Consider the following 13686-nt stretch of genomic DNA (forward strand, 5'->3'; position numbering starts at 1 on the left):
TTTGAATAGTGGTTGGTAAATTAGTCTCTCGGGTGTATGGAGGTTTAAATAGTGGTTGGTAAATTAGTCTCTCAGGTATATGGAGGTTTGAATAGTGGTTGGTAAATTAGTCTCTCAGGTATATGGAGGTTTGAATAGTGGTTGGTAAATTAGTCTCTCAGGTATATGGAGGTTTAAATAGTGGTTGGTAAATTAGTCTCTCAGGTATATGGAGGTTTGAATAGTGGTTGGTAAATTAGTCTCTCAGGTATATGGAGGTTTGGATAGTGGTTGGTAAATTAGTCTCTCGGGTATATGGAGGTTTGAATAGTGGTTGGTAAATTAGTCTCTCGGGTATATGGAGGTTTGAATAGTGGTTGGTAAATTAGTCTCTCGGGTATATGGAGGTTTGAATAGTGGTTGGTAAATTAGTCTCTCAGGTATATGGAGGTTTGAATAGTGGTTGGTAAATTAGTCTCTCAGGTATATGGAGGTTTGAATAGTGGTTGGTAAATTAGTCTCTCAGGTATATGGAGGTTTGAATAGTGGTTGGTAAATTAGTCTCTCAGGTATATGGAGGTTTGAATAGTGGTTGGTAAATTAGTCTCTCAGGTATATGGAGGTTTGAATAGTGGTTGGTAAATTAGTCTCTCAGGTATATGGAGGTTTGAATAGTGGTTGGTAAATTAGTCTCTCAGGTATATGGAGGTTTGAATAGTGGTTGGTAAATTAGTCTCTCAGGTATATGGAGGTTTGAATAGTGGTTGGTAAATTAGTCTCTCAGGTATATGGAGGTTTGAATAGTGGTTGGTAAATTAGTCTCTCAGGTATATGGAGGTTTGAATAGTGGTTGGTAAATTAGTCTCTCGGGTATATGGAGGTTTGAATAGTGGTTGGTAAATTAGTCTCTCAGGTATATGGAGGTTTGAATAGTGGTTGGTAAATTAGTCTCTCAGGTATATGGAGGTTTGAATAGTGGTTGGTAAATTAGTCTCTCAGGTATATGGAGGTTTGAATAGTGGTTGGTAAATTAGTCTCTCAGGTATATGGAGGTTTGAATAGTGGTTGGTAAATTAGTCTCTCAGGTATATGGAGGTTTGAAGAGTGGTTGGTAAATTAGTCTCTCCGGTATATGGAGGTTTGAATAGTGGTTGGTAAATTAGTCTCTCGGGTATATGGAGGTTTGAATAGTGGTTGGTAAATTAGTCTCTCAGGTATATGGAGGTTTGAATAGTGGTTGGTAAATTAGTCTCTCAGGTATATGGAGGTTTGAATAGTGGTTGGTAAATTAGTCTCTCGGGTATATGGAGGTTTGAATAGTGGTTGGTAAATTAGTCTCTCAGGTATATGGAGGTTTGAAGAGTGGTTGGTAAATTAGTCTCTCGGGTATAAGGAGGTTTGAATAGTGGTTGGTAAATTAGTCTCTCGGGTATATGGAGGTTTGAATAGTGGTTGGTAAATTAGTCTCTCAGGTATATGGAGGTTTGAATAGTGGTTGGTAAATTAGTCTCTCAGGTATATGGAGGTTTGAATAGTGGTTGGTAAATTAGTCTCTCAGGTATATGGAGGTTTGAATAGTGGTTGGTAAATTAGTCTCTCAGGTATATGGAGGTTTGAATAGTGGTTGGTAAATTAGTCTCTCAGGTATATGGAGGTTTGAATAGTGGTTGGTAAATTAGTCTCTCAGGTATATGGAGGTTTGAATAGTGGTTGGTAAATTAGTCTCTCAGGTATATGGAGGTTTGAATAGTGGTTGGTAAATTAGTCTCTCCGGTATATGGGGATTTAAATAGTGGATGGTAAATTAGTCTCTCGGGTATATGGAGGTTTGAATAGTGGTTGGTAAATTAGTCTCTCCGGTATATGGGGATTTAAATAGTGGTTGGTAAATTAGTCTCTCGGGTATATGGGGATTTAAATAGTGGTTGGTAAATTAGTCTCTCAGGTATATGGAGGTTTGAATAGTGGTTGGTAAACTGGTCTCAGGTATATGGAGATTTAAATAGTGGTTGGTAAATTAGTCTCTCAGGTATATGAAGGTTTGAATAGTGGTTGGTAAACTGGTCTCAGGTATACGGAGATTTAAATAGTGGTTGGTAAATTAGTCTCTCGGGTATATGGAGGTTTGAATAGTGGTTGGTAAATTAGTCTCTCAGGTATATGGAGGTTTGAATAGTGGTTGGTAAATTAGTCTCTCAGGTATATGGAGGTTTGAAGAGTGGTTGGTAAATTAGTCTCTCGGGTATAAGGAGGTTTGAATAGTGGTTGGTAAATTAGTCTCTCGGGTATATGGAGGTTTGAATAGTGGTTGGTAAATTAGTCTCTCAGGTATATGGAGGTTTGAATAGTGGTTGGTAAATTAGTCTCTCAGGTATATGGAGGTTTGAATAGTGGTTGGTAAATTAGTCTCTCCGGTATATGGGGATTTAAATAGTGGTTGGTAAATTAGTCTCTCGGGTATATGGAGGTTTGAATAGTGGTTGGTAAATTAGTCTCTCAGGTATATGGAGGTTTGAATAGTGGTTGGTAAATTAGTCTCTCAGGTATATGGAGGTTTGAATAGTGGTTGGTAAATTAGTCTCTCAGGTATATGGAGGTTTGAATAGTGGTTGGTAAATTAGTCTCTCAGGTATATGGAGGTTTGAATAGTGGTTGGTAAATTAGTCTCTCAGGTATATGGAGGTTTGAATAGTGGTTGGTAAATTAGTCTCTCCGGTATATGGGGATTTAAATAGTGGATGGTAAATTAGTCTCTCGGGTATATGGAGGTTTGAATAGTGGTTGGTAAATTAGTCTCTCCGGTATATGGGGATTTAAATAGTGGTTGGTAAATTAGTCTCTCGGGTATATGGGGATTTAAATAGTGGTTGGTAAATTAGTCTCTCAGGTATATGGAGGTTTGAATAGTGGTTGGTAAACTGGTCTCAGGTATATGGAGATTTAAATAGTGGTTGGTAAATTAGTCTCTCAGGTATATGAAGGTTTGAATAGTGGTTGGTAAACTGGTCTCAGGTATACGGAGATTTAAATAGTGGTTGGTAAATTAGTCTCTCGGGTATATGGAGGTTTGAATAGTGGTTGGTAAATTAGTCTCTCAGGTGTATGGAGGTTTGAATAGTGGTTGGTAAATTAGTCTCTCAGGCATATGGGGATTTAAAGAGTGGTTGGTAAATTCGTCTCTCGGGTATATGGAGGTTTGAATTGTGGTTGGTAAACTGGCCACTCGGTTATATGGAGGTTTGAATAATGGTTGGTAAACTGGCTGCTCAGGTATATGGAGGTTGGAATTGTGGTTGGTAAACTGGCTGCTTGGTTATGTGGTGGTTTGAATAGTAGTTGGTAAACTGGCTGCTTGGGTATATGGAGGTTTGAATCGTGGTTGGTAAACTGCCCGCTCGGTTATGTGGTGGTTTGAATAGTAGTTGGTAAACTGGCTGCTTGGGTGTATGGAGGTTTGAAATGTGGTTGGCAAACAAGCCGCTCAGGTATATGGATGTATGAGTTGTGGTTGGTAAACTGGCCGCTCGGTTATATTGTTACGAATCTGGCAGCCATGAGTACTCAACATTCAGGTCCCCGTAGCTCAGTTATTTCGTTCAGTAAATGTGGATAGATAGCTCTCTTTCCCCTATGTCTAATGGGAATTAAGTGTACGTGCGCTTTGGCTTATTTTATAGTTAGGATTTTTACACCAACAACAACAACGGCATCCTACCTGGCTTCCTTCCACCATTGGCCTTTCTGACGCGCATACGTGCGAGGCGCCTGTGGCCGGAGTTCCATTGGCAACCGATGCATTGGCTCTGCTCCAGGGTTGAGCAAGACGTGTTGCCTTCAGCCAATGGGCAAAGCGCAAGCAACATACGCCGCGTTCCAGCCAATGCGGAGGCACGTCGCCCGAAGAAGGAGGAATTCCTCTCAGGGGAGACGGGCCGTGAGGATGCTCGCCACGCCCCCCTGACGAATCACGAATGGCGAGCGGATCGCCTGTCGAACTTGCCAATCCAGGGGCGAGTTGCATGGGGGGGGGGGATGAAGAGAAGGGCGGGTGTGCGCGAAGAGGTCCTGTCTTTTTCCCTCGAGCCTGTCCCGTGGAGGATCGCCTGCCTGCGAGTCTGTCCCGCCAAGAATCGCTTGCCTGTCTTGTCTGCTGGCGCTCGCTGTCTCGTCGTGTGCCGGAAGAGCGTGCTGTAGCTCGACACTGCCCTCCGTACCCGGTGCTTGCAGCGGCATCGAGTTGCGGGTTCGAGTCCCGCCGAGCCGGATTGTCAAGGGCCGCACGAGGCGGGAAGGTCCAAGCTAGCATCTTTACCTCCAGCTCACCTTCCCTCCGAGCTAGGGGTATCAATTAAGGCCGCGGCCATTTCTTTTGGGGGGGGTGTCTGTGTGTGGGCCCGTCTTCAAGTAGAATTGTGTAAGTGCTTTCTTTTGCTCATTGTACATTGCCTGCCTTTTATTTGGTTAGCTCTGCCTTCTTGCGTGTGCCTTTCCCCCCATTGTAAATAAATCCCCTCTTATTGAATGTCCCAGCTCGTCCTTGTCCTTTCTACCATTGATTTTCCGTGCTGCGAACGGGAATTAGGAGGCCTCATTGTTGCTGTAATCGTGCAATTGGCCGGCAGGGTTCTGGTACTCTCCGCTCGGGGTACGACTCGGATCCGGCTCGGTAACGGCCTGGATCGCGCAGATCCTGCCGAGGGTGAATTTCCCCAGTAGTTCGATGACGTGGGTATTTAGGTATATTGAAATTGGCAATTGACCCTACCCCACGTGGTCGACGTATTGGCGATCTTCGGTCTGATAAGGGACCCGTGACCTTTCGGATTTATCTGAAAGGTACAACCAAAATTCTGGGTGTTCGGTGGAGCCGACTCTACTGCTTCCCCTCACGGTTGTGCTCGCCACCGAGACCCGGCAGCACAACAATATGTAGGTTTGAATAGTGGTTGGTAAACTGGCCGCTTGGGTATATGGCGGTTTCAATAGTGGTTGGTAAACTGGCCACTCGGGTGTATTGAGGTTTGAATAGTGGTTGGTAAACTGGCTGCTTGGGTATATGGAGGTTTGAAGTGGTTGGTAAACTGGTTGTTCGGGTATATGGAGGTTTGAATAGTGGTTGGTAAACTGGCTGCTTGGGTAGATGGAGGTTTGAATCGTGGTTGGTTGGTGTGGTTTTACGTGATCCTCTTGTGACAACTTCCCCAAACAAATTGATTGTGTTTGCAGCGGCTGCACATTGTTTTAAAAGGTCTTCAGGGTCTGAGAGGTTAAAGGCGTTTTCAAGGTACTCAAGGGTATGTTCCAATAGTAGTTAAGGTCGAAGGAGCCTTAAATCGGTGTGTTAGTGTATTTGGGATGTAAGGGGTCGAAAGGGTCAAACGGGTTTGAAGGGTCAATAAAGGTATGAAGGTCCAGAGGGGCAAACGTGTCTAAAGCATGTAAATTATAAATACAAGGTGTTTCAAGGGTCTTCCCATTTCTAAGGGGTCTCAAGGTCTCAAGAGTCCGAATGAGTCGAAGCAGTTTTGAAGGTCGAAAGTTTTAAAAGTTCTCGTGTAGTACGTAATTAATAGATGTAGTCACGGCGCGACCAACGTTCAAACAGTACGTAAGTTTTTTTCCATGGACGGACACGAATGTTTTTTTTTTATAGATTATAATTATAGATCATGAGTACGTACAACACGAACAGGGGTGTGCCTCTGAACGTTTCAACGGTTGTCGCATCGGTTTCAATCTGACTCCGGCGGCCATTTAAGCTCCGAAAGAAAGCCACCTCTCTTGTTCGCTTGTTCCGCTCGCCGAGCCGCAAGGCAAGCGGCTTGGCAAGCTGCTTGCTAACGAAACACAATCCTCATTCAGCACAACCATCCGAGGTCAATAAACAACAATGAAACACCGTAGTTGAGCCGCACCCGAAACCGAGGTCGTTTTTAAATATCCCGCCCTGACGGCGAGCGCTTGGCGGTCAGAACGTCGGGATAAAACCCGCAAGAAAGGAATCGAAAAGATTCCTGAACTGACCCGCGGCTTTCTGTAGGAACCTCACAGCGCCCGTCGTCCTTTTCCGGTCCCATTTAGGACCCTTTCCTCCATCATGCCGGGCTGTCCGTGATGCGCCGGTTTCGCTCCGACACTTCTGAGGCGATCATCACGGCGGAGCTGAAACATTCGCATTTTCAAGAAAAACATCTTCATTCGTGGTTTGTTTGAGGCTGTTGGAGTTTGTGTGTGTGTGGTATTTTAATTGATTTATTTAATTTATCGGATTCTGCATGGACAGGCCTTGAAGACCCGTGGCTCTGGGAGCTGCGGCCTACGGGGTTAAAATCTGTACAGTCGGGACGTCTTTCGTGCGGGACGAGGTGAAATGTGTCTCGTTCGGATGGTTTTGAAAGCTGTTTGATTGGAGCGCGTGAAATGGTAAGGATTTGTGGTCGACACGTCTCATGGAATGGAGGTTCGCGTGAAGGGGAGGGGGAGGAGACAGGCGGAAAAGGGAGGGCGCACGATGTGTGTGAAGTCAGGTCGTACTTACTGGGTGAAGGGAGAGAAAAAGAGAGAGTGGGTGACGAGGCCAAGTGGGGGCATTCAATTCGTGCTGGGTATGAGAGAGTAAAGGGTACAGCGAGTGAAAGGAGGTGTAAGTCTTGTCGGGTTTATGAAGAGGTCAGGAAGAGGGGATCTGAGTTCGGCAGATTGGGGGATGGTGGGGGGAGATGAGAGAAATCAAAGGGAGGGTGGGAGGGAGGAGATTGGGGAATGTGTTGGGGGGGGGGGGTGAGAGATTGGTGAATGTGTTTGGGGGTGGGGGGAGATTGGAGAATGTGTTGGGGGGGGTGAGAGATTGGTGAATGTGTTTGGGGGTGGGGGGCGATTGGAGAATGTGTTGGGGGGGACTGGAGAATGTGTTGGGGAGGGGGGAGATTGGAGAATGTGTTTGGGGGTGGGGGGGCGATTGGTGAATGTGTTGGGTGGGGACTGGAGAATGTGTTGGGGAGGGGGAGATTGGAGAATGTGTTGGGGGGGGGGGTCGGGGAGATTGGAGAATGTGTTGGGGGTGGATATTGGAGAATGTGTTGGGGGGGTCGGGGAGATTGGAGAATGTGTTGGGGGGTGGATATTGGAGAATGTGTTGGGGGGGTCGGGGAGATTGGAGAATGTGTTGGGGGTGGATATTGGAGAATGTGTTTTGGGGGGCGTCGGGGAGATTGGAGAATGTGTTGGGGGTGGGGATTGGAGAATGTGTTGGGGGTGGATATTGAAGAATGTGTTTGGGGGTGGGGATTGGAGAATGTGTTGGGGGGGAGATTGGAGAATGTGTCAAGGGGGGATTGGAGAATGTGGGGAGGGGGATTTTGGAGAATGTGTTGGGGGGGATTGGGGAATCTGTTTGGGGGGTGTGGTGGAGATTGGAGAATTTGGGGGTGGGGATTGGAGAATGTGTTTGGGGGGTCGGGAGATTGGAGAATTTGGGGGTGGGGATTGGAGAATGTGTTGGGGGGGTGGGGGGAGATTGCAGAATGTTTGGGGGCGGGGATATTGGAGAATTTGGGGGTGGGGATTGGAGAATGTGTCGAGGGGTGGGGATTGGAGAATGTGTTGGGTGGGGGGATTGGAGAATGTGTTGGGGGGGGGGGAGATTGGAAAATGTGTTAGGGGTGGGGATTGGAGAATGTCGGGGGTGGGGATTGGAGAATGTCGGGGTGGGGATTGGAGAATGTCGGGGGTGGGGATTGGAGAATGTCGGGGGAGATTGGAGAATGTGTTTGGGGGGGGGGGTGGGGATTGGAGAATCTGTTTGGGGGGTGGGGATTGGAGAATGTGTCGAGGGGGGATTGCAGAATGTGGGGAGGGGATATTGGAGAATGTGTTGGGGGGGGGGGGTTGGGGAATGTGTTTGGGGGGAGATTGGAGAATTTGGGGGTGGGGATTGGAGAATGTGTTGTGGGGAGTGGATTGGAGAATGTGTCGGAGGGGGAGGGGATTGGAGAATGTGTCGGAGGGGGATTGGAGAATGTGTCGGAGGGGGGGATTGGAGAATGTGAAGGAGGGGGGATTGGAGAATGTGTCGGAGGGGGGAGATTGGAGAATGTGTCGGGGGAGATTGGAGAACGTCGGGGGGAGATTGGAGAATGTGTTGGGGGGGGGGAGATTGGAAAATATGTTGGGGGGGGAATTGGAGAAGGTGTTGGGGGGGGGAGATTGGAGAATGTGTCGGGGGGGGGGGAGATTGGAGAATGTGTCGGGGGGAGATTGGAGAATGTGTTGGGGGGAGATTGGAAAATATGTTGGGGGAGGGGGAATTGAAGAATGTGTCGGGGGGGGGAGATTGGAGAATGTGTCGGGGGGAGATTGGAGAATGTGTCGGGGGGGGGGGGAGATTGGAGAATGTGTCGGGGGGAGATTGGAGAATGTGTCGGGGGGAGATTGGAGAATGTGTCGGGGGGGAGATTGGAGAATGTGTCGGGGCGGGGAGATTGGAGAATGTGTCGGGGGGGGAGATTGGAAAATATGTTGGGGGGGGAATTGGAGAAGGTGTTGGGGGGGGGAGATTGGAGAATGTGTTGGGGGGAAGGGAGATTGGAGAATGTGTTTGGTGGGGGGGTCGGGGAGATTGGAGAATTTGGGGGTGGTGATTGGAGAATGTGTTGGGGGGGGGAGATTGGAGAATGTGTTGGGGGGGGGGAGATTGGAGAATTTGGGGGTGGGGATTGGAGAATGTGTTGGGGGGGTGAGAGATTGGTGAATGTGTTTGGGGGTGGGGGGAGATTGGAGAATGTGTCGGGGGGGGGGGAGATTGGAGAATGTGTCGGGGGGGGGGAGATTGGAGAATGTGTTGGGGGGAGATTGGAAAATATGTTGGGGAGGGTGAATTGGAGAATGTGTCGGGGGGGGAGATTGGAGAATGTGTCGGGGGGGGAGATTGGAGAATGTGTCGGGGGGGGGGGAGATTGGAGAATGTGTCGGGGGGGGGGGGAGATTGGAGAATGTGTCGGGGGGGGGAGATTGGAGAATGTGTCGGGGGGGGGAGATTGGAGAATGTGTCGGGGGGAGATTGGAGAATGTGTCGGGGCGGGGAGATTGGAGAATGTGTCGGGGGGGGGAGATTGGAAAATATGTTGGGGGGGAATTGGAGAAGGTGTTGGGGCGGGGAGATTGGAGAATGTGTTGGGGGGGGAATTGGAAAATATGTTGGGGGGGGGGAATTGAAGAAGGTGTTGGGGGGGGAGATTGGAGAGTGTGTTGGGGAGGGGGTGTGGAGACTGGAAAATGTGTTGGGGGGGAATTGGAGAAGGTGTTGGGGGGGAGATTGGAGAGTGTGTTGGGGGGGGAGATTGGAGAGTGTGTTGGGGGGGAGACTGGAGAATGTGTTGGGGAGGGGGTGGAGATTGGGGAATGCGCTGGGGAGGGAGCAGGAAATGGAAAATGTGGTCTGGGAGATTGGGGAATGGGGTGGGGTTTGGGACTGATGTTGGATGGGGTGGAGGAGGGCAGAAATGGGGGATGTATTGGGGATGGTTGTAGATTGGGGGGTATGGGAATGGGTGTTGTCATTGGGATGGGAGCTTGGAGAGATTGTGGGTCGTTTGGTGAGTCGATGATGATTATGGTTTGAGGTGCTGGTTGGATGATGGATGGTGTTTTGAAGTTTAGGAGTTTCTCCCCACGCACCTGTTTGTTTATTACCTCCGCCAGTGAAGGTGAAGGAGATTGTGTTTTCATCCCTCTCTGTCTGTGTACAGGATATCTCAAAAAGTTGTGCAATAATCCGGATGAAATTGTGTGGACAGGTTGGGTGTGTGACAAGAACGAACTGATTAGATTTTGGTGAAGATCTGGATCCGGATCCGACTACTAGAACTGTTTTTTTTAAGTGATTCTTCACCATTGAGAGATCGAGCCAAAAACGATATATGGCACGATATCTCAAAAATGTATTGGGCCAGAAATGTTCTCGTGGATTGGGCGTTGCGTGGCGGAGGTATGCGCTCTACCGAGTGCTCTTCTAGTTTGTTCTTGCAACAACTAAAAAAGAGGGTTTGTTGAGATCTGGGAGGTAGTTTGGGAGAACTTGATTGAGGAAAGGGGGACGGAAGTATGATGCTATTAGAATTTGATTGAGGAAGATCTCATGGTCATGCTTAGTTGAAATTTATGCCACAGGTGATGAAGATTAATGCTACAGGAGGTTTATGCACAAAAGTGGTGACTGATGGATAAAGACAAGGTGGGGTATTCAGATAAGTAGCATTTGATGTTTCATAGAGTTTGTACTGTACATGTTGCTTATTTGCTGCAAGACCTGATGCACCTGCTTACTTCATGCCTCTTGCACTCTGACCCTCTTCTCTCCATTTCCCTTTTCATCAACCAACATCCATCCATCCCTCTCCACTCCTCCCTTCCTATTCAACAATTCTCCTCTTTCTTTCCAATTTACTTTCTTTCAGTTCTGTTAGCAAGTTGGAGTGCTGCATCTCAATCCCAGAAGCATGCAACAAGAAAAGGATGCAGGTCAGTTGTACAATCTCACTAGATTACAGCAAGAAACTAGAGGGGGAGCACTCTGTAGAGTGCAAAATCTCCGCCTCCAATACTGCTGGGTCACTCAAGTGAACCTTATATCTTATTCATTAAATATGATGTCAACAGTGCTGACAGAGTTATAGTTCTTTTCTCCAACATTTTTTTTTTTGGGGGGGGGGGGGTTGGAAATCACTTAAAACATGTAGAAATGCAAAAAAAAAAAAAAACATTTTCAAAATCGCCGCCATAGTGGCCATATTGGATTTTGGACCGAGTCTAAAATCTAATGGCATGGTCCTTGGACCATACCTAATCCCCCACCAAGTTTCGTCGAAATCCGTCAAGGAGTTTTTCCGTAATACTGTTCACAAACAAACAAACAAACAAAGGGGTGAAAACAGTAACCTCCGATCTTCGATGGCGGAGGTTAAAAAAGAAAAAGTTAAAATTTGATCAAAAATATCCAACATGTAAATCTTGTTTGAAGATGTGAACTTTTCCTCTGCTTGCACACTCATTGCCAATGTTTGGTGCTTATAGTTAAGAGGCCAAGCCTTTCAGACATGATTGTCAATCATATGTAATACTGTAATTGTCATACATGATTCGGACATGGGAAATAAAAAAAATATATATATATATATATTGTTACGAATTCTCGCCCGCTGGCGTGCGAACGACCACGTTTTACTAATAGCGGCCGTACGCCCACCGGACGAACAATTCAGTCACAGCTTTCCGGATCAATGCCGAAAACCAGCCATGGGTGTGTTCTTAACCACACCACAACCTTGTCCGCACTCTACCCGCGCTACAGGGTCCGATCGCCAAATCTTCGATTTACCTAATTATTCACGCGGGTAGATTACCGAGAGATTGTACCTCAACGGGGCCGCTGGGACACGAGCCGCTTAATGCAGCTCGCTCCGTTTTTGAGATAACCGAGCGGGGTGTTATCGCGACTCCCATTGGACCCGATCGCTTTACCGGCTATTTAAAAACCAACTATATTCAGAGGGCAAGATGGCAGTGCAATTGGGGAAAGAGGTCACAACAAGCAGGTTCACATTTAAAGAAGCACATTTATTTCCACACGTATACAGTAATTCAGTCATGCAATGAATGGGGGGGGGTGCACGCATGCAATTATACAGCCAAACAAAGCAATGTAAAGGAGCTATGACCATTTATTTATTCTTTACACACTTATCAGTTCTACTTATCGGACTTGGCGCTACATCTCTCACACAAAAAAAAACAAGGAAAAAGAACCCCATCAAAGGTAAGGGGGTAGACTGGACCTCCCGGGGTCTTTATAACATGGAGCTTTGAGGACCGAAGGAACTCCAAGGGGCCGCGCAGTTTACCTTGTCCTGGTGGTGACTCGCTGGGGCGGCCCGCAACGTCCCGTTCCCACCGCAGCTAGCATAACCGTGGCTCGGCCGCGGCCTGGTGATTCGGGCCCCAGCCGGCAATGCCTGAGAGGAACGAACGGGTCTTTGCTCTTTCAGAGTTGATGCTCTCTTAAAGAACCCGTCCGTCCCTCAGCGATGCTTGGACTGTTCCGAAGTCCTGCTGGAAGTCCTGGACTGTTCTGATCACCTCAGACCGTTCGGTGCCGGTTGGCGAGCTCTCTCTGGCTCTCTCCCCGTCCTGCACGCGAACACGCAGCTCCGCGCGGCACAGCCGGCTTGGCTGTGCTCCCAGCTCGCATCTCCTCCGCTCTCCTCAGCTTCTCCACCAACTCCAGGCTCCAGGCGCTCCGAACCCCGACAGACACTCCACAGACTCTCTGCACTTGGCGCTCCGCACTCCGTTTATATGGGGTCTGTGAGGCGAAAGCTGATCTCCGAACTCTCACCTCTGACCCCCACTGGTTCCGCCCCTCTCGATCTCCTGATCCGATTATCGGACGAAGCTTGCACAGAGCGGACGTGCGCGGCGAGCGGACGTGCGCAAAATCACCAACTTGCGTGGCGAGGAAACCCCCGCGTCTGCCTGCAGCGATGCCGTTCGATGCGGACTCACCGTGGCTGGCGCCAAGATGGCGTCGTTTCGGAGACTAAGGTGAGGCGATGTTGTTCGTGTTGATCTATTGGGGTAATGTGGATCAGGAGATGGCGAGGAGATGTCGTTGTTGAGAGGGTGGTTGGTGGTTGGCGTGGTGGAGAAGGTGGTTGGTGGTGGAGAAGGTGGTATGTGGTTGGCGTTGCGGAGAAGGTGGTTGGTGGTTGGTGTTGTGGTTGGTCCAAAATAACGATAGTAAAAGAAAAACGGCTACCTCAAAGATCACAGCCTGGGTGACATGAATAATACCCTTTATACAATGGTGGGGAAATCTATCTGAACACGGACTTATCGGCATAACTGATTTCAGGACCTATATGGTGCTCTGCGAATTCCAACAGCCGTAACAATATTATCCGGAATCACAGCATCCTCGGTGTTTGCTCAGATATGAGCATCAAACTGACCACTCAAAAGCTGCATTGGATACAAGGTCATCTCTGTAATACAGAAGCAAAGGGAGCATCTGTGGTCAGAGGTGGGACAGAGGGTGAAAATTTTTTTGGGCTGGAATGTACTTTGTGCACTTAAGGGGATGGAGCATAGCACCTGTAATGCACACGCACATACACGCACACACATTTTCAGACTTGGTAGGTCATTCCATCTCCTGAAACCCAACACACCCATTTGTGGAGATTGAAGCCAGCAGCAACTTGGATAAACACGTACACACACAACTTGGAAAAGAAAAAGCAACACCAAAAGGAAATGCCCCCAGTGATAATTAATGAAGGAATAATTTTGTGTCCTAAACCCATCACTATCTCTACCCACCTTACCCAGTCGCACCCAACTGTCCCTGGACTCTGTATCCTTTTCTCCTGACAAGGTGGAGAGCTTGCTTTCAAACCTCGAGTCAGATTCTGCAACCGGTCCAGACGGCATCAGCCCACGTGTCCTCAAAGCCTGCTCTTCTGCTCTTGCTCACCCTCTCTCTGTTCTATTCACCCTCTCATTTGCCCAAGGTCATCTGCCATCTGCTTGGAAATCTGCTAACATCACTGCTCTGCATAAAAAAGGTGCAAAAACAGATCCCTGTAACTACAGACCAATCAGCCTTCTCCCAATCATCAGCAAGGTTATGGAATCCATCATCGCTTCAGACAT

At 48.0% G+C, this 13686-nt stretch overlaps 2 protein-coding genes across 11 annotated transcripts in view; one reads left to right on the top strand and one right to left on the bottom strand.

The window, feature by feature from the left end:
* Positions 1 to 6141, bottom strand: part of LOC147016077 (cytidine deaminase-like) — a 46598-nt gene extending 40457 nt beyond the window's left edge. Inside the window, exon 1 of one of the 2 annotated variants that reach the window (XM_085848774.1) lies at positions 6004 to 6141. In XM_085848774.1, coding sequence (XP_085704900.1) covers positions 6004 to 6056 — 53 coding nt within the window. In that variant the 5' untranslated portion in view covers positions 6057 to 6141. The remainder of the gene's footprint in view (positions 1 to 6003) is intronic. The other variant, XM_085848775.1, reaches the window with a different exon arrangement.
* The window catches only part of LOC147016078 (7SK snRNA methylphosphate capping enzyme-like), an 83427-nt gene that overhangs the window by 299 nt on the left and 69442 nt on the right, over positions 1 to 13686 (top strand). Inside the window, exons 1-3 of one of the 9 annotated variants that reach the window (XM_085848767.1) lie at positions 6048 to 6182; positions 10147 to 10210; positions 10434 to 10497. In XM_085848767.1, coding sequence (XP_085704893.1) covers positions 10476 to 10497 — 22 coding nt within the window. In that variant the 5' untranslated portion in view covers positions 6048 to 6182; positions 10147 to 10210; positions 10434 to 10475. Of the gene's footprint in view, positions 1 to 6041; positions 6183 to 6246; positions 6403 to 6496; positions 6623 to 10146; positions 10211 to 10433; positions 10498 to 13686 lie in introns of those variants that run through there. The other 8 variants (XM_085848766.1, XM_085848769.1, XM_085848770.1 and 5 more) reach the window with 8 other exon arrangements.

Source organism: Eptatretus burgeri, chromosome 12 (genome assembly GCF_056783735.1).
Source record: "Eptatretus burgeri isolate ZD-2024b chromosome 12, Ebu_testis_v1, whole genome shotgun sequence".
NCBI classification, from domain to species: domain Eukaryota; kingdom Metazoa; phylum Chordata; class Myxini; order Myxiniformes; family Myxinidae; genus Eptatretus; species Eptatretus burgeri.